The sequence below is a fragment of the Ziziphus jujuba genome, chromosome 12 (genome assembly GCF_031755915.1).
Source record: "Ziziphus jujuba cultivar Dongzao chromosome 12, ASM3175591v1".
Lineage (NCBI taxonomy): Eukaryota > Viridiplantae > Streptophyta > Magnoliopsida > Rosales > Rhamnaceae > Ziziphus > Ziziphus jujuba.
The window spans coordinates 14,999,353-15,021,339 of NC_083390.1; the positions used below are offsets into that span (position 1 = coordinate 14,999,353).

The following is a 21,987-nucleotide window of genomic DNA, read 5'->3' on the forward strand; positions in this document are numbered from 1 at the left end:
TATTTATGTTCTTTTTAGATAATAATGCCATATGTGTATGTAAGTACATATATGAATACAATAAACGAAAGAGGAAAAAAAAAAAAAAGTAGAGAGACAATATAAAAAGACAGTATAGAGACGGAAATTAAAAAGATAAAATCCAGGTAGATAAAAAAAATTAGGAAGAGAGAAAATATAGAGAAAAAGTTGAGTGAAATAACTAGAGAAATAAAATAAGAGATAAAATAGTTATTAGATAAAATGCCAGAGAAAATAAGTTTTATGTTTAGTTTAAAATTTTAGGGAGTATTGATTAAGGTTATAATAGTATTTAAATGGTGGAATGGAATCTGGTTTAATATGGTATCAAGGACATATTAAGCACTGTTAAGCACTCTTTAAAATTTTGTATAGCTTAATAAATGAGTATTAAATTCCTCCTTTTTAGCAAAATTTCTCATGCATTATCCTTTTCTAAAAAAACTCTTTTATTATCTTTTCTATGTTTAATGTTAAAAAAACCTCTTATATTATTTATTTTATACAAAACGTACATGATGAAAAAAGTTATCGATTTAAAACTTTTTGTTTTAAAAATATAGAACACAATCTGTGCCAGTTTTGACATAGTTCATTGCAGATTCCTGTCATACAAGCTTCAGTCATCATGAGGGAGCTGTCTTCATTCGCCTGAACAAATCAATTTCTCTACAACCCAATTGCGAAAGTCTACATTCATGAAGTTTGTGTACATCCTCTTGCTTGCTAAGGCAGCAGCTTCCACCAAGCTGTTAACAATTCATTGGAGTAGCTGAATTCAATTACTCATCGAAATGAACATCATAGTTATTATCCAACTTAGTTAACTGTCAGTCCCCAGTCACCATTGACTTTTCCTCATTCTTCTTTCCTGAAAATCTCTCAGCTGAAATAGTTAATAGCTTATCGGGTGACATTCTTTTCCCTAGAGTCTCACTCTTTAATTCGTACCTGGCCTTAATTCTATCATCGAGCTCCGACATATCGACCCATTTCCTCTATCAACTACACTATCTTCTTCTCTAGAGAACTATGATTGTATTGCAGTATCTGAGAATGCTTCCTGCTCATGGAAATAACGTTTTCACAAGATAGCCCATAACTCAAGAACAGCCCAATCACCTTTTGCAAAATCTCACAGCTTGTTCTGGTTATAGATCCCATTGCCACTTCCAAATCTTTAGTTCTATATCTATAGCCAATCTTCACCAAGAACGCATGTTTATATGCAAGGTTATCTTCAAATGAAAGGTCTAGAAAGAAGGTAGCTTTAATCAAGAACTTAAAGATCTCGTTGGAGTTCAAACCACACTGTTTGAGAAACTCTATTCTAGGATGCAATTTCCTCTACCTGCCAGCATTAATCACATTTGGAAAATCAACCACAATCTTGATTATTTCCTCATCATTTAGGCCAGCAAACGACCTCAAGAACTCAACATGGCCTTCCATATGCTCAACACTGTAACTCAAAATCGCCGGAAGCTTACGCAACACATTCCCTGCGGCACGCTCATCTCCACCAGCGAGCTCTGTGAGAAAACCAACTCTTGGAATTAACTGGGTTTCCAAATTATAGTTGAGAATCTCATGAAAGTGATGGTAATGTCAATCTCTTCAACTGGTTTTCGACATAATGCCTTGCACAAAGTCACATTGTTGAGAACATGGATAATCTTTTCTTGTGGAATCCCTCTTTGAAGAAGCAATCTGACCTTTTGACCAAAACCCACCAAGAATCTTGGTTCTGTGCTACTCAAAAGGCGTTTGAGTTGTGAAGCCTTAATCTTTCCTTCCAAATCCTCACGCATAAAACATAGAACGGGTCAATTTCCACACTTGTTAATAAATTTGGGGTTTTGGTGATCAAATAAGAAAGTGCAAGCCCATCAATCCCAACCGACTGCAAAGAAAGCATAGGATTACGTATTGAATCCAAAGAAACCAATGAAAGAGAAGGGTTGTTGTCCAGAAGGATTCCCGTCTCTTTCTCGTCAAGCCCAACTTCGCGAAAGAATGAGATGAACATTGCTGGAACATAAAACAAAGCGATGTATTTTAGGAAGAAAAATCTTCAATTTCGAATAATAGGCTATAGGGTGTTTGAGGATATGTCTCAGAGAGTTACTCGCCCAGATCAATGCGAGAATTGGCAAGGAGCAGACGCAACTGCATACTACAAAAAGCTGTCTACTGGGTCGAACAGATTCTGGGGACAAGAGCGGTTTCATTTCATTTCTTGAGGTTCCATTGAACTTCAAGAAAGGTATCCATTCTTGGTGGCGATAGAAAATTGCAATTTAAGATGAAGATTCTGAGAAATGAACGGTTGTTGGAGGTAGTGGTTGATGTGGAAAAAGAGAAGGAAACGGGTTTGTCAATGAAGAAGCAAGCAGACCGAGTCGAACCATTGTTAATCAATCGTCAGCACTTCCTTTGTTGGCAGTGGTGTTTCAGTTGCTATTATCACACGTTTGAGTATTGGGACATTGTCAGGCAAATCGGATCGCTTGGAACGCAATTGTTTCTGGCCCATCAGGCCCATATCAGTTAAAGGAGGCCTCTTTCGGGGTTTTTAACAGTCCAGCCCACATAGCCTTGGTAACTTTTTATTTTCCAAATTTTTTTCAAATTCCTCCGTTTAATATTTTTTATTACTAAATAAATTTTATATAGTTTCATCATAAATTATATTTTTTATCTATATTTAAATTTACTATTAAATCTACTTACTAATTAAATATATTTTGTATTCAGAAATATAATATTAAACATTTTAAATATATTCAAAAATATATAATTAAACATTTTAAATATATTTAGAAGTATAAAATAGAGTATTTTTAAATATAAACATCTCAAATGCATTTAGAAGTATTCAATCGAACATCTTAAATGCATTCAGAAGTATACAACTAAACGTTTTTAAATACAAATATCTCAAATATGTTCAGAAATATATGACTGAATATCTCTAATGTGTTTAGAAATATACGATTGAACATCTTTAAATAAGTTCTTAATTTTAAAATGAAACATTCCAACAAATACATTTTTGTATTGTTCAAAAGTGTTTTAACCACAAAAAAATTTATAAAATTTTTATAACTATCAGTTTTATCCAAAAATATTGTAAAAAATTTCGTAAACTGATGTTTAATTTGTAAACAATATATAAAAATAAATATTTTTTTTAACTTAGTTAAGAGTCTATAAATTGTAGATATTTTAGATATTAAAAATATAGTATAAAGTTATTTTATATTTTTTATATATTTAATGATAATATATAAAAAATGATACTGCATACATTTATTTTAGAATTGAGAAAAAACAATTCTCTTTCCCCCTCTTAGTTACAATTTGTCTTCAATGATTAATTGGTTATGATTCATTAACAAGGTTATAAGTGATATTTAATTATAAATTACATAAATAAATAAGAAACAATAACATCTTGGAAAAAGAAAAAAAATTAAAATTTTCAAGTAAGGGATTTTGGTGTGTGTATATATATATATATATATATACAACAAGAAGAACGGAATTAGTATTTTTAAAATATTGTCAACGGAAATCTAAATCATAGTTCATTACCCATGCATTCCAACCATCTGTCCGCATCAATTTAAGCATTCTCACCTGAAAATCAATTAGATACGGAAAAATGGTATCCTTTTTGTATTTGATTCAGCCAGATAAAACTTTTGTGCTAGGAGGCTATCCCCTCATATATCCTCCGGGGGGACCGTGGGACTTGAGCTTGTTACATTAATGGACGAAACCCTCGAAAGAATCTGATTAAGTCCCACATCATTAATGCCTCCATGTTCAACGATATTGGCATGTATTTCCCTTACGAGAACCAAGCTCTTCTTCACATCCCATGCCAACTGAATCTGTAGTATCTGAACCCACCTGGATAGACTCTCATCCAATCCAAGCAACATATCCGTGTAATGTTTCTTTTTCAATAAGTTAAACCGTGAAACATTGGAGCACTTTCGAATTAGCTTTGCCGCCTTCACCATTTCTAACTTAAGATCTGTTATTGTTTGCCCATTTGGCAGATCCAGTGCCATGTGAAACTTCACAATCTGTGAGATCAGTGGCACCAGAACTTCTAGCGTGGCTCTTACCTTACGCAAAACGGGTTTCATTGTCACAGTACTCTCGCCTACGAATTTTTTAACCGCATCAAATAACGATCTGAATGCTAGTCCAAAAGTTGTCACTCCAGCTTGTAGCGCTGCCACAATTACCCATTTCGTTTAAAAATTACCAAAGACCCAGTTAAGAATGAAGGAGATTCAAACTCTAAAGTAATGTTTTACCAGTACTAGGCTGTCGCTATTGGAGACTAAGAAATTTAAACTTAGCATATCTACAAAAAGACAGTATCCTAAACGATAAGAAGAAAATACGGGAAGCAAAATAGAGGAAATGTTAAAACCTTTAATCTTAAGGAACCCAGGAAATGACACAACTATGAACTGAGTTAAAGCTATTTCAGAAAATGAATTATACATTCTTTCTAGCATGGAAAATAAGATGCTGTTTACGCCTCTGATTTTGAGTGTTACATATTGAAGCGAATTTTGGAAGTTACCTTGGATTCTGTAATCGTGACTTTCGGTGTCGTACGACAATTCATAACGCTCTGCGGATATCGCTGAGGATGGAGGTGGAATTGAACAAAAACCTGCAGGAGCTGTAGATGAAGCAGAAGCCAGCAAATGCCCTAGGTTTTCCGCAATCGGAAGCAGAGGCTCTAGTTCAGGCTCAGGTTCAGGCTTAGGCGGAGGTGGAGTCTGAGTTGAAAGCGTTGACATAAACTGTTCTGCAGGTCCTACAGTATTGATGCCTTGTTCTCCCTGGATCTTTGCGAATATTGTCCGTACCAAAATCAAAGTCTCATTTGAAACACTTGCTGAGGAACGAGATGATGCTATCTGAAAGTCGAATATCTTGCGTGCCAAAATCAAAGTCTCCTTTGAATCCCTTGCTGACAACCCGGCTACTATCAACGACTTCAGAGTCCGATCCAATTCCAGCAGCTTGTTGCTGTAATAAAACTTCTTGAAAATGTTACAGCGACAAACTTTGGAGCACTTGCGAACGTGCTTCTCCCCTTCGTTTATCAGTGACTCATAATATGCTGATTCTTGTTGTCTTTGAGTCAGTAGTTCGTTCAAGTCTTTCACCTCATCCATCAGGGGTTTCAAAATTTCTAGCGTTACCGTTAGGCTCTCAAGGTAGGGTTTGAACATTACATTCTTTTTAGCGATTTCTTTCACCGTATCAAACAGAACTCCAATTGCTGATCTAAGAGCAGCTCCTCCAAAACCCACAACCATAATTATTAAAAAGGAATACTCGAAAATTAATTTGAAAGTAGAAAGGCACACAACTAAACTAACCCAACAACATCTTTTCTCTCTTAATCAATTCCCTCTGAAGAACTTCACAACAACCAAAAAAAATAAAAAAAATAAAAAAAGGAAAAAAAACCTATGAAGAAGAAGCCAATTAATGTAAAGCTAAAGCTTAAGCTAGCTTTTCGGACAGATACCGAAGGCAATGTGGTTTTTAGTTTCTGCAATCCTGCCATATAAAATGACCAAGGTCGAAGTTTCTAACTAATTAAAAGTCCTCCTGGACTCCTTAGTGCAAAATGGCTATGACTTTTTCTTATGAATTAAAAAAAACATCAATTATTACTCAAATATATATACATATATAAATATATATACAGTCCGTCTATGATGTGGACGGTTTTCATACAGATCACAATATTGGTGACAATTTTTTATAATATTGGTGATGATTTTCTAAAAAATCATCATTAATACTATAAAAAACCGTCACTAATACTGCGATTTTCATGCGAACCGTTTTCACCATAAAAATTTTCATATGCATATATATATATCTCTTTATTCCCAACAATTCTTCATAATCAATTGTAATTATTTTGAGTGTGAGTGCTTGTAACGCTTTGATTCTTCAATCAAGTAAGCATTCATTCATATCATTTATTTTTATATCATTTATTTAATTTATTTATTTTATATATTGCTTGGCTGGTTCAACCGCCTTCAATATTATTGTTTTCATTTAATCATTTATTTTAATTATTTATTTTTATTTATTTTCATCATACTTGGCTGGCTTTGCCGCCTATCTATCTCATTTTGTCATTTTCATTTCCTTCCGCTTCCATATTCATACTCTGTCTCCCATATTCATACTCTGTCTCTTCCATCTCTATCTATCTGTTCTTCATATCTTGGTGCTAACCCCTTTTGGTATCAAAGCATTTGTTTTTTGGGATCGTTGATTGACAACGTGCCGCACACGGATAAGTGAGAGCTGTTTAGCTGGATTTAGCGTGAAGTAAAACCCCACATCTAATCCCGTTGCTATAATAATATGGCAGCTGTCCCCTGTCAAATAATTAGGACGAAGTGCCATGCCACGCATTGAATGTCCAAACTATGACACCTACATCCAACAATATTGAATAATAAAAATCTAATTATTTGTAATAAGAAGACCTTTTCGATGGACCAACGCTGATAGTGGACCTTTTTCTTTTTTTTTTTTTTATAGCTAAAAAAGAAAAAAAAAACAGAAAAAAGAAGAAATGCCAACGCTGAGCCTTAGTAAATGTTACTTTTGGTGGATGCAGGATAGTTATTCTTGTAACAAAACTCAAGACATAACCAGCAAAAATGCCAACAAAACTTGGTTTGTTATTAGCTTAAGTACGTTCTGGTAACGCATTGGTTTTTTCTTCTTTTTTTTTTTTTTAATTTTTACTTCTGATTTTTTTTTTTTAACTAAATTGTATGTTATTTTTTTAATTGTTACCTAATAAACCTGACTTATTTACCTTGGTCTTTTCATATGCCGTTTGTATTGCATGTGCAATCGTATGTTCCTCATGTCGCTCCATATAGTGGAAATTTTTAAATTGCATGCATATCAACACCATCGTTCCAACCCCCACCCAAAAAATAATAATAGCAATAATAAATAGTAAAGCAATGTTGCAATAAGAAGTAAAAAATTATTGGATTTCTAGTTCTAACATGAAAGTCAAAAATTGAGGATAGAATATAGAAATTTCCAAATCTTTCAATTTATTTTAGAGAAAATTTCAATTGCAGTTCTTAAAGTTTGTTCTAATTTAAATTTAATCCTCCAACTTTCAGCTATTTTATGTATAATTAACGGATGAAGGTAAATATATAAATGTACCTTTATATATAAAATACAAGTAATTTATTTTTTAAAAAATAGGTAAATTTATTTATTTATTATTATTTTTCCTTTTTATCTCCCCTGCCATTCCCCCTCCTCTCTTATCCTTTTCCCTTTCCCTTTCCTTTCACTTCCTTTCCGCATTTGTATTCCTTTTTCTTCACTTCCAGTGCGGCAAACATAATCCTATTACTCTCATCAAATATAATCTATTACCATCATCAATTTCTCTTGGCTTCATTAGATTTGGTCCTCTCATTCTAGACAGATTTCACGCAATTTAATTATAATTTCAAAGTTGGGCATAAACCTCTCATTCAAAGTTAGGCATAGACCTCTTCTTCTAGGCAGATTTCATAGAGTTGTTATTGTTTGTCCCAGCCACACTCAATTTTCCATGATAATTGTTTGCCATAGCCCCCACCATCTAAATCCGAGTTATTATTGTCACTCTAACTGTTGCATCGTATAAGGAGAGGTTTGTTTATTTCTTTTGGTTAATTTGTTTTTCCTATTTAATATTTTGTATGTCAGTTTATGCAATTGATTTTAAATTGTTTTACTTATTTTTTGATTTTTTTAATTATCTTTTTGCTAGACAAAATCACTTCTTTAACATCTCCTTCTTGTCTGATCGATTAATTCGATTTTCTTTTTCATGGGTCTTTTTTTTCTTTTTCTTTTTTTTTTTTTTTTTTTTTTTGGCTCGAATATGTTTCGTAACATTGATTGTAAATTTGTTAATTTTGCTAATTTCAAGTAGAAATATTTACTACCAATTTATTGCAGTGTAAATGAAGAAAGAGTTTATGATGGTTATTCGGTAGAACTAGAGAAATGGAGCACGGCAAAATCATCAAGGGGATTTTGGAAAGTTGTTAGGATAGAAAAAGGGGGAAGTGAATTTTTTTTTTTTTTTAATTCTTTTGCTCATATCAAATGAGAGATTATTCTTTCAATGTAAAATTAGTACTCTTGTAAATGAATTACGGATTATTTTTTCTTTTGTGTAATTAATTTTTACTATTTTTTATGTAAATTACCAATGTAATAAAAGTTGACATAGTAAATGTAATTTTATGCACTCACCTATAGTGAGGTTTAGTTTGTGTTATTTATGGGTGTCAACTTCGAGTTGGCATAATGGATAGAATGCTGAGTAAATAACTGTCATAAAACTTAGCTTGCCTATTTCATGAAATTGCCAAATGTAATTCTTTCTCTCCCACTTATGAAGCAGGGTCTATACGGGTAATTAGGTTACCTTAATGGTGGTTTGATTACTTGGTAGAATGCTTGGAATGGCAGTGGAAGTTGATTGAATACCATGAATCGCGATTCCGAGTTACTCTGTTGGTGATTTAGTTCAATGCACTTGATTGTGGTGATTTGGTTGACTGTCTCTAACCCATATATGGGTATCCTTTGTGCTACAAGTATCCTAGCGATATTATGTGTTTTAATATGATTGAAGGGAGCTGAGAAGATAGCATTTGCATAGTCCTTGTGATGTAGTGCATTCCTGTTATTTGCTATTTCACAGCTGAGAGCACCCTTAATACTCTGTCTATGAATGCCATGATAAAATTAAATAAACTAATTATCAAAGGTAATGAAAGTTTCTGATAATGTTTGACTCTCACAAAGTTAGATATGACTTTGAAAATTGGACCACCTGAGATACCATATATTTATAATACCGCCGAGGTTAAATGTTGTATGAAAACCTCAAGCACTTGTATGAATGTTAAGTGATGGCCATGGAAAATCACCTGTATGATTCTATATTTTATGTATTATGTTCTTTAAATACTATTCATAAATCTTTTGCGATTAGTAGAAAATTTATCAATTTTAATTATTTGGATTTGTTGAATTCTATTGTATGATGGAGTTAGTGATGTGAATGGGCTTATTTTGAAACTTTCTTCTTATTATATCGATCTCATGGACCTTGATAAGGATTATGGATAACATCAAATGTTACAACTTTTGACTACAATTTGGTCAATTATTGGAAATTAATGGCTTGATAGGAAGATGATAAGGAATGATAAGTTGCTTGAAACTTTATGTGGTATTTTATGGTAATTTTGTTTACAAGTTGCTGCTTGTCTTAATTTTCTTATTTTATTGTTGTTACTCCTATAGTTGCTTTTGTATGTGCTAGAATTTTATAATAATTCTTTATATTGTGGTATTAATCTCTATAGTTGCTTTGATAATTTTCTTCTATTATGGATATATTAAGATTTTTTGTGAGAAATTAGATATCTTGGTTGTCTTTAAGGAATTCAAGATGAAATGAAGCTTTTATAAAAATAAGAAATTGAAAGCTGTGAGTTTTGATAGGGTGATATATATTATGGTAGACATGATTAGATTGAATAGAACCTAATGAGATTCATAATTTATTTTAGTAAGTGTGGGATTGATGTATAGTTTACAATACTTAGCTCTCCTTAGTAAGCAAGTGGCGTACTTAAGAAGTGAACCTTGATGGATATAGTATCATGTGTGTTGGCAAACTTTAATTTGCCTTTTTTTTTTTCTTTTTTTCGTTGTAGCTAGCAAGTTATACCTAGTTTACACCTTTTTTTTGTGTATGGAATTCTAAAGTCGATGTTATGATGTGTAATTTCGATATTAAGAAATTACACTCTAAAACCTTTAATGATTATTTTATTGGTTCTTGTAATGGATCTAAGGTTTCTAGATTTTATTGTTCATCTTTCACAATCAGGATTTTTAAGCCAAATATGATTATTTATTTTAAGGGTGTTTTAGTTTTGGTGAGAGCGGTCCAAAGGTTCTTGTTTTGAGAGACGAAAGTATATCGATTCCCACTATTATGTTCCTGCCAGAGATTTTGTTGTTTTAATAATTGTGGAACCAGTAGTCAGTTAGGATTGAACCTATTAAGATAAGTGAGATATTTTGGTTACAGTTGATGCTGATATGTGCCTTTTAAATAGGTAAAAAAAAAAAGGGGTTCGAAAATTTATTATACCTAATAACTATGTGATTTATGAGTTTAACATAAGTTATAAATTGAATTTAGTCATTTATGAAGTAGCCAATAAGCAGTTCAGTGTCTTTATTTTGGTTTAGTTACTTAAAGTAGCAAACTTATTGAATACAAATGTGTCTATAAGATTAAGAGATACTACAATGGTTAAATGAACATGTCTAAGTTGGATTTGTTACCGATGGATTTAGTCAGAAGAAGGAAATTGACTATAAAGAGATATTCTCTCATTAATCCACAAAAGATTCTTTTAGAATCACTAAGGTAGTTGTGGCTAATTATGTTTTAAAGTTGTATTATATGGATGTTAGAACTGTTTTGTTAAATGGAATTTTGTATTCGAATGTGTATATATATAGTCCAACTAGTTGGCTTCCAAGCAGTGAGGAATGAGAATTTGTTTTGTAAGTTTAAGAGATCTATTTATGCTCTTAACTAAGTCTCGTGGCGGTGGTATCTCAATTTTTGATGTAGTTGTCACCTAAAATGGTTTTAAAGAGAATGTTATTAATTTGTACATATTATTAAGGGTAAATGGGAGCAATTTAATATTTATAGCATTGTATGTTAAAGACATATTATTGGCTTTCAATGATACTGATCTATTGATTACGACAATTTGTTGTTGTTTAGCCATTTTAATATGAAGGATCTTAAAGTTGTTTCATTGATATTAGAAATAAAGATTCTTTTAGACAAAGTTAATTGTGTATTGTAATTGTCTTAGTCAGAGCCTATGTTGATAGTACTGTATTGAGTTTTAATATGCACAATATTCTTCTAATATGGTATCATTGGTATCAGTAATAAACTTTTTAGGGATCTGTCTCCCAAGAATGAGAAAGCGATTAAAAGGACAAATTATAATAGTCCAATATTCTTTTACATTTATCAATTTACTGTTCACTCAAGATTGTATATCATTAGATATTGTTTATGTTGTGGGTGTGTTCTTGTAACTGCTTGAGTAATTTCAGTTATGTGTACACAATTGTTACAACATGGTAGTAGACCCACTAACAAAGACTAACATATAGACTTGTTTAAGAAGCATATGTCCCTGTATGGTTGTGCAGCAGATGAGACTGCTATAGCTTAATGGGAGTTTTGTAATCTATAATAATGTCCATGTTGTACATAGTATATGATTGAGTATTGCTTTGCGAGTAATACATGTACGTATATAGATCATTATAATATGATGTTTGTTACAAATATTGTCGCTCCTTATGCTAGCAGGCCTGTTTGAGATTTTAGTTTCTGTGTATAAGTATACATTAATCCACAGGTACCATAGTCCCTCCTACCTAATTTAAGTATGTTTTCATACCATGTTGGTACGCAATGTGTTTGAATGAAATGGTATTAGGTGTTGGGAGGATTGCACGTGGTAAGGTAAATCTCTATTATCTAGACTAGTTTATGGCATGCAAAGTACTCAATTGAAATGGTATCTACTTTTGGGAGATTTACTGAGAGAATCTCTACTACCTAGGCTGGTATATTATTGTGCCATGTTGATATGTTATATGTTTAGATGAAATGATATTTTGATTTGGGAGATTCTGTAGTAAGTGAATTTGTTGTTATTTGTAATAATTATGCAGTCCAAGTGGGAGACTATTAAATATTTTGTGTGGACTAGCCATAATCATGTGACTCACTTACAGAGCTTGTTTATATCAGTAATGAGACTGGCTTGTTTATTAACTTTTTTAGTAGAGCCCTTGGCCATACACTTTCTGCAATACTTCAGTTAGCCCATTGAGAATGAGTCACTAATGACATATACAATACACATATTGAGTTATTAGGGTTTTGAAGTGTCTACAATGCCTATTTGGCCACACACTTTGTGCAATACTTCAATTAGCCCATTGAGAATGAGTCACTAGTGACATATACAATACACATATTGAGTTATTAAGATTTTGAGATATCTACAATGCCTATTTGGTGAAAACCTGAGGGAGAAATGTTAGAAAGCAGTGTGTCCATTAGTCACTGATTCTGTTACTCCTATGTTCTGTTTTACAGATAGATATGATAAATCAATGACTGCATTTAAAGATTAGTAATTTAATTAAATACAATTTTATAATGTGTGTGAAGATCTTAGGTTTATAATGCTATACTTGATGCATATTAAATTGTTTATATTATAGTAGCACTAACATCGGAAAGTTACTCACCCTAATCAATACGAGAATTGGGAAGCGAGCTTATGCAACTAACTGCATATTACAAAAAGCTGTCTACTGGGCCCAAAAGATTCTTGGACAACAGGGGTTAATTTTCATTTCTTGGGGTTCCATCGAACTTCAACAAACGTATCAATTCGTGGTGGCGATGGAATATTGCAATTGAAGATGAAGATACTAAGAAATGAGCAGTTGTTGTTGCTATTGGAGATAGTGGTTGCTGTGGAAAAAGCGAAGAAGAAGCTGAAGAAGAGGGAAAAGGGTGGGTCAATAATAATGAAGAAGAGAGTAGAGCAAGTACAACCATTGTTAACCAATTGCCAGCACTTTCGTTTTTGGCAGGGTGTTTCAGTCGATTTTTTTTACAGGCTTGAGTTTTGAGATAATCTAAGGGAAACGGATGAATCATCATACTTAGAAGACAATTCTAGCCAATGAGGAGGCCCATATAGGTAATAAAAGGATCTTTTAAAAAAAAAAAAAATCCTTTAACGGTCCCCATTCGAGTTCTGATCCATCTGAGTTTTTAAGTAAACTTTTTATTGTCCAAATATTTCATTCATTTTACATTCCCATTACAATTTCCATATTAGGTTGTGGGCATTTTTAAAATAATAATCATAATTATAATAATGATGATAATAATAATAATAATTAACAAAATTTTCAAGTGATATCAAATAAATGATTTCCAAAAATAAAATAAAATAAAATGAGAGCAATATTTTGGGAACAAAAGATAGAAAAAGAAAAATTAAATTAAAATTTTCCAACAGCGGATTTTACCAAGCCAGAGTTCAATATTAGTTAAACTCCATAAAATAATATCTCTAAATAACTAGGAACTTCAAAACATAATTCAGATTAAAAGGAAACAATCATAGATTGATTTACTAGATGTATATTTGGTAATATATTAGAAACACTTATATATTCTGCCACATAAAATTAGGTCTCTTGTGTAGAAATTACATCTCAATATTGAATCGTGTATTCATAAACACCAAAACATCAATTAAACGATAAAAAAGGATTAAAAATGGAAATAACATTTTCAAAATATTGCCAACAGAAGTCTAAAATTATTGTTCACAGTCATTAAGCCCATGGCCATGAGCTCCACCACGTCTCCAAACATTCTAACCATTTGCATCAATTTTAGCATCCTCAGCTGAAATTAGAACATAAATAGATAAATAAACTGAATAGTATAATAATTAAACATAGTAAATTCCATACCATACAAAGAAACATACGGTTATGCAATGCACTTGATTTTTGATTGAAAAGCAAATATTTCCTTTTCCAAATATATACTTGCCGAAATCATTATTAACTTCCCTTAGACTCAAAACATATGCATTTGTATCATATTAAAGTATTAAACTTAAGTACAAACATATAGGCAGAGGTTTGCGGCATTCTCTTGGAGGAACGAATGGAGTGCAAGGGAAGAAAATAAACTGGCTGACCTGGCAGCCAAGATATCTCTTCAAAACCAGCAGAATTTGATTTTTGATGAATTTTCTGTATAGGATATGCTTCCCAGTTTTTATTGATCTTTTGACCTAAGAGGAGGCTGGCTGAGGCTATCTTCAGTTTGTAAAAACCTTTTTTCTGGGCTTTTTTTGCATTTATGCAATTGTACATATATATATATATAGTAACAGTAAAAAAATTGATCTTTTGATAACTTTCTGGACAAGTACATGCTTTGTGTAACACTTTGCTGAAAACTGAGTCAAAAATAATTATCGTATCCTTTAAAACTTGCTTTATATTAATATAGCATGTGTTTCCCTTATATATATATATATATATATATAAAATAAAAAAAAATAAAATAAAAAGAGAGAAAAGAGGCAAGTGTAACAGTGTATAGAGGGCACATGGCTCTACAATCATGCTAAAAATTTTATACTTGTACACATGATATTAAAACAGTCACATAACCACCGTGTACAAATAATGATTTAAAAAAAAAGAAAAAGAAATAGAAAAAAACCACCGTGTACAAATAGCACACACCAACACTACCATGAAAAGTAGTCACATAATTACACAAAAAAAAAAAAATAATAATAATAATAATAATAATAATAATAATTGAAACTAGTCACACAGTAATATGTTTGAGTTGACCAAACAAAATATATCTTCCTTAAAAGTTTCAATCAAACTTACAGGAAACTTACCAAAACGGCAAACAAAAGACGAAAGCACTGGTAAGAATGCTTAATGTCAAAACAAAAGCATTGTCAGTATAGCACACACCATCATGATGCTGAGTATCCATTTTAGTTTAAATTCTGTTCCATTTAAAATTTGGAATCTGATACAAAACTATTTTAAATTTGAGTAAATTTGATTGGATACATCAATTAGTACAATCCAGTTCTATCTTGGAAGGAGAGGTCAATTAATGAGCATAACAATTTTAAAAGTTGGCATAATTAAGTTAGAAACCAAAATTCAGTAAATATTGAAACAGCTTATTTACATATGGTAGCAAAGACAGTACTATTAGTTCCCTGGACAAAAAATCCCAAGATCAAATCCAAATCCTCCCTCCAGACCCAATATGAAAAGAAAATATTTGAAAAATGGTACCTTGTATTTTGCCAGGATGGTCTTCCCTCATCGTCGAAGTAGATCAGGACCTATGGGAATCTGATATGTACTCTGGCATTGCCTCCGATATCTCCCATGATTTTGTCGTGCTCTGATTTTGTTGTACTCTTCCCGTACGGAATTCAATTTCTTTTCCGTATTCTTTATTGCAGGATCCAGCAGTTCCTGAACCAATTCTTCTAGAACTTTGTTCAATCGAAGCAACATAACGGCGTAGAAAGGCTTCATGCACAGGTACTTAAGCCCATGAACCTGGGAGCACTTTTGAACTACCTCTACCCCTTTATCTATTGTGAACTTGTAATATGCTGCTTTATATTCTAGCAGATCCAGTATTTCTTTGTCTTTGACCAGTAGCTGCAAAATTTGTAACGTGGCTTTTAGCTTGTTGAGGGGGGTTTTCCACCACAAAGACGTCTCGTCGTTGGATTCTTTAACCTCGTTTAATAATGATCCAACTCCTTCCCTAATACGAGCAATCCATCCTGATTGATTGTAATTAAATATATATATATATATATATATTTAAAAAAAAAAAAAAAAAAAAAAAGCACACACACACACATCCTGATCTATTAGAATTTGAAATTAGATGAAAATACCAAAAATTTCTGATCTTTTATTTTGATTTTGCGTCTTACAAAATTGAAGCTAAAGTTTTTGGAAGTTACCCTGGCCCACATCATGATTCTGACTTGTAGGCGGAAGTGGAGAAGGAGGCAGAGCATTATAAGGGGAAGAAGGAATGTCCTGATGAGGATGATGAGGTTGCCCAATGCTGATGCCTTGCTGTTCCTGAATCACTGTCAATGTTATGCCTGTGAAAATCAATATCTTCTTGGAATTCCTAACAACATAACCAATTAATATCAACAACTGAATGGTCCGATCCAATTCCTGCAGTTTGTGGGCGTAGTGAGACTTCTTCACAATATTGCACCGACCAACTGTTTCGCACTTGCGAACGTGCTCTGCCCCTTCCTTTAAATATGACTCGTAATATCCACATTCATCTCCGTGTTCGTCAGGCAGTTGTTCGTTTAACTTTTTCACCTCTTCGATCAGGGGTTTCAGAGTTTCTAGCTTTCTCATGAGGCTCTCCAGTGCATCCTTGAACATATTATTCTTTGCAGCTGTTTCTTTAACCACATCAAACAGAACTCCAATTCCTGCTCCAAGAGCAGCCCATCCAAACTCCATAATTTATTAATTTCCTAAACACAAATATAAAGAAATATATATATATGATATCAGAGTCTCAAATTTATATGGTTAATCGTTGTGTCTGCGATTCTAACTCCTCATCTATGGACTGATATATACCTCACCAAAAAATTGCAAAAAATTAAAATATTTATATATATATATTATTAATTTTAATTTTGTGGATGTCTGTAATATCAATAGTAATTTTATCAGCGTTTAAACTATCTTAGACAGCAACATCATGCATATCTTATATTGAATATTTCAAGGCATATAGAATACGCCTTAAAATTATTTCCATCTTTATCTAACTTGTGTTGCGGTGCTGACTCCTTCTTCCAAAAAAAAAATATATATATATATATATATTAAATATCAGATTTTCAGCTGCCTTATAGTCATGAGGAAGCTTCTTGCAATGTACTATGCAACTACAAGAAGCGTCAGTCCTCAAGCATTAAAAAAAAAATTCAAAAAAATTCAAAATTCAATCTATAATACCTTTTTTTTTCAGCTATATATATATATATATATAAAAATCGTTTTCATTTACGTAGAAACATAAATATATTATTATTTAATATGAAACAAATAATAATAAAACTATTTTAATAATCATTGAATATAAAATTATTACATAATAAAAATATACCATTTCAATTTTTTTTCATATATTATAAAAGAAAAAAAAAACAAATAAAACACTTTTAATTTATGATTGAAAGCACAAACACTTAATTTATATTTGAGAGCAGCTTTAATACGTCCATTTGAACCAATCCATTAACATCTTTATAGAATTCCATATGAATAAAACTTTAACCCAAAAAAAAAAGAAAAACAAAATTCAGCAAATACCTTACGAAATACAGTGTAGAAACCTTGAAATGCAACAAAACTTGTCAAAATAATTTTTTTCACTTTTCTAGAAGTAAAATCACTAATTAAACTCTTATCATCAATACTTATCTACAAAATTTATATTTAGGATCTGTTTTTAAGAAAGATATCTTATAAGATCATTTATCACTAATAAATCTCTAAATTTTATATGAAAATTATCTCAAATTCCTGGACCACAAATATTAAAGGGAATGAACCTATTATCAATTAAATCAATTAAATTTTCAATTGTATCATTTTCATTATGTGTGTCATTATCAACATCAACATCTTCACTTTTATTATTTTCATTAATTCCTATTTTTTTTTCATGATCTAGTTGATGGTCAATATAAAATTTTCCATAGAATTTTGAGCCGTGTAGTTTAAATTTTGTGGTTTTATAACAATGAATCTACCAAGAGCACCTTTTTGAGATTATACTTTAGTTTTTCTTTTCTTTTTTTTTTTTTTTGGTTTTATTTTTTATATCCATATAATTGTTTTTTATGATGCATTTTAATTTTTTTTGGCCAAAAAGAAAAAAAAAAAACAAATACAAAAGTAAATAGAGAAGAATGAAAAAATAGAACTTGAATTATGGTAAAATAAAGACAAAGAAATACATTGGCAAACTCTTGTAGAAGCACATAAGCAAAATTGTGAGTCACATACACTATAAAAAAGATGAAGGGTTATTTTCTTTTAATAAGAGAAAGTTTCTCGAAAAGCTATTAATTTTAGTTTTAAACTAGCTAAATTTGACTAAAATAACTATTTTTTATTTTCTATAAAATAAGATATAAATATATTTTTATTAATTAGTTATGCATACGGTGATATATACTATGTATTATTATATAGGTTGCCTTAATTATATTCAACCATTCTTAATTGTGATATGGGTTTCAAGAATAATTAAAAAAAAATCTTGTTAATTTTTCCCAAAAAATATATATTTATCTAATATTTATATATTTTTTGAATCCTATTATCCCCAATTTTAAGTCCATTAATTTTGGCAAAAATAATTTTCTTTTAGAAAATTTTTTTGACGAAAAAAAATACATATATAGATATATATATATATAACCTATTATATATGTATAATTCTGTGCCCCTATGATTATGGGGCCCTATACAGAAGAACATCTTGGTCCTTCGTCGAATTTTTGTTCTTTTTGCTTTTTTACTTTGTTTGTTCTTTTATCTTTTTTTTCTCTCTTTTCAAGCCATCTTTTAGACAAGATACAGAATTCTTTCAGACACCTATTCTTCAATCCGTTAAACACCTATTTTCAAAGTTCAATTTCAAATGACCGAAAACTTCAAATATTACATTCCTCAAATCTTTTATAAAAATATAAATTTTCATAAGAAAAAGAAAATTATCTTCATTCCTCGACAAAAAAATAATTGAAAAAAAGGTAGGCATCCTTTAAATAGGTGTAACATTCATATAAAGAATATAATGTACAAAATAAGTATTGCAAGTTTGTAACTTTCATATAAAGAATATAATGCCTTGATTTTTAGTTCTCTTCGCTAAGTTGGAAAGGAAAGGGGATAGAAAATCACCATCCACATCTTTCAACCTTTCTCTAAGCCATCTAATATTCAAGGTAGTCTACGACTTGGACTAGGTCAAAGAAATATGCAGGTTTTGTTTATTTTGAAAGATTTTGTGTCACTGAAGTTGAAGGTATTGTCAGTTTGTAATTTTTTTAAGGTATTGTCAGTTTGTAATTTTTTTTCTTTTTTGTTAGATTGTGACTTTCATATAAAGAATATAACGCCTTTCATGATTTTCAGTTCTCTTCACTTGTTGGAAAGGAAGGAAGATAGAAATCTCCATCTGTATTTCCACCTTTTTCCAAACTATGAGAATTCAAAACCAGTTACCCACATAGACTTTTCCTATGTAATTAGCATTTTTCTTTCACAGATAATTCTTTTTTTTAATTTCCTAATAAATTAATTTGGGTTCTTGGTAATCAAATATGAGATTTTGCTAACGCCTTAACATGACCATGTCAATATCCAATCGGATTCTAGAAGAAAGTATTTGAATAATATATTGAATAGCTATGCTCAAACAAGATTTTTTAACATGAAATTTTTTTTTAAACCTTCAGATCGTGTCAAGGGCTAACATTTAAAATTATATTTGTTAATCATCGGTACCTACAAATTTATTTTCTTTAAATAGGATTTTAATATGATACTAAATTTATATTTGACCACTTTTTAAATTTTAAATTTTAAATTTTATGTAATTAATCGATCATTAAAAATGAATTTTAATTTAATAAAATAAGATGAATCTTGCTTAAGACTGACCTAATCAATGTATTGACTATTATATATATATAAACTATATATCAATCTATATATATATGGATGTTGATCTTTTTCAATATCTGTCCGATGATTGATGTAATATCACTTCAATTTAAAAAGCAGTTTTTTTTTTCACTTATTTATTTTATTTCTTCAATATATATATATATATATATATATTTTTTTTTTTTTTCCTTGGAAACAAGGTTTACAAACAACCCAAAACACCCCAAGGCAAAAGCCTACGAATGGGAGATGTCAAGAAGACTCATCTCCTGGGCAGCAAAACAAAAGAAATTGCTAGGGAGGGCATCTAGACACAAAAAACCACAACAATTGTTATGATGACACCAACCACCAATAGAATGGGCTAGGAAGTTGGCCTCCCTAGGGACCCAACTAAATAATACATCCTGAAAATGAGCATTCAAATGATGAATTTCAGAAATAACCCCTGCGGCCAAACAGTGAGTGGAGTGGAGATCTTGATTAAGGATGTTCACAATGACATTCCTCGCATCTGACTCCAAACACACTTGCTTCCACCCTTCCTCCTTTGCTAAATATAAACCATGAAGAATGCCATAGGCTTCAGCTAACTCCACCAAATCCGTTTGGAGACGACTAACCTTGATTTTTAAAACCTTGCCTCTATGATCTCTGGGGATAGCACTGATGGTGCTAAAACCATCTTTCACTGCAGCATTAGAATTAATCTTTATGAAGTAAGTAGGTGGTTTCCTCCATGAGCCCCTCCTAACACTAACTGCATGTGTTTCAGAGTTCTCCTTGGAGATTGAAGCCTTAAGCTCTGCTAATCTAACCCTGAGGAGGTTGACAGTGTTGTCCAGATTGAAAACTTTGTTTTCGTGCTTGGTTAAATTTATAATTTTCCACAGCTGCGCAAGGAGGAGAGAGGCATATAAAAAGAAGTCTTCTTTGTCAACCAAGTGCACTGGCAGGTATGCTGTTGGATTGACAAATAACTGAAGTTTTTCCTCAATTGAGGAATCTTCGAAATCATCCCATTTGATACTCCATGGGAGCACAAACCACAAAGCTTTGGCTACTTGACAGTGAAAAAAGAGATGATTATCCGACTCGATGCACCCACAACCGTGGATGCAGTCTTTGTCACTTACAAGAACATTGCAGTTTAGCAGATTCCCAAAAGTGGATAAACCCCTATTGTACAATTTCCATAAGAAAAACTTCTGCCTGTCGTGGATCTTGGATGACCAAAGAAACTTCCACCATGGATTAGCCCGAAACCCACTCCAAACTTCCATCTCAAAAGCAGACTTTACCGAAAAATGCCTTTGTTATTCCCACACCAAATGAGTTTATCCTCCAAATGATTGAAAGAAGGGATTTTGCCAATGTTTTTGATAGTTTCTTCATCAAATAGATTCTGAAGCTTCAGGGTATTCTAGTCTCCATTTTAGCATTCTAGAGAGTCAACCATGACAAATTCGGTCCTATTGGCTTCCGAGCGGTTGGGGCTTGAAATTTAGGTTGTTAGGGATCCAGGATCCTCCCAAAAGTTAATCTTATCACCTTTCCCTGCTCTGAAGCAAAGACCAGTGGAAAGAATTTTTCTGGACTTGAAGATGTCTTTCCAAGACCAGGAACCGTTCTTTATGAAAGGGCATGACATGAAAGGTTTGTCACCGCAATATTTGGCTTTGAGGGCTTGTACCCACAGTCTGTTCTCTTCGGTCGTTAAATGTCATGCTAATTTATTGAGAAGAGCCATGTTCATGTCTGTCAACCTCCTTAAGCCGAGCCCTCCTGCCTCTTTTGGTTGGCAAACTCGGGACCAAGAAATTGGAATGAAAGTCCTGTCATTCCTTCCTCGATCCCACAAAAACTTAATTGCCAAATTCTCTATGTTTTTGCACCATAACGAATGGAGCTTTGCCGCAGACATTGCATAAAGAGGAAGAGCAGTAACTACTGACTTGATGAGGGTGTATTTACCCGCTTGAGAGAGCAATTTCGATTTCCAGACTTGTAGTTTAGCTTCAATCTTGATTTTTAGCTCCTCGTAGTCCTTTGAATGTTTTCTGTTACCAAACAAGGGATTTCCAAGATATCTGGCATCTTCTAGGATATCTGAGAGACCAAAGAGAGCTTTGATGCTCATCCTAACTTTCGCAGAAGTATTTTTGGAGAAAAGACGTCCAGATTTTGCATAGTTTATTCTCTATCCAGACCATTTGCAGTAAAGATTTAGACAATTTTTTATTTCATTTACTTCCTCTGAATTAGCCCTACAAAACAGGAAGATGTCGTCTGCAAAGAACAAGTGGGATATAGCTAGTCCTGTTCTGCCGATCTTAATCCCATGTATTTTGCCATCCCTTTCAAGCTTGAACAACATCCTTGATAATAACTTAGAACACAAGATGA

At 32.0% G+C, this 21,987-nt stretch overlaps 1 protein-coding gene and 1 pseudogene across 1 annotated transcript; both read right to left on the minus strand.

The window, feature by feature from the left end:
- Positions 1 to 513: 513 nt before the first annotated feature.
- Positions 514 to 2,460, minus strand: LOC125418734 (transcription termination factor MTERF8, chloroplastic-like; annotated as a pseudogene).
- Positions 2,461 to 13,403: 10,943 nt separating this feature from the next.
- LOC125418737 (uncharacterized) lies at positions 13,404 to 16,461 on the minus strand. Its single transcript, XM_048463056.2, has 3 exons — positions 15,819 to 16,461; positions 15,127 to 15,632; positions 13,404 to 13,687 (listed from the first exon to the last, which is right to left on the minus strand). The coding sequence occupies exons 1-2, from the start codon at positions 16,345 to 16,347 to the stop codon at positions 15,154 to 15,156; spliced, it is 1,008 nt and encodes a 335-aa protein (XP_048319013.2). The 5' UTR covers positions 16,348 to 16,461; the 3' UTR covers positions 13,404 to 13,687; positions 15,127 to 15,153.
- Between the last annotated feature and the right edge of the window lie 5,526 nt (positions 16,462 to 21,987).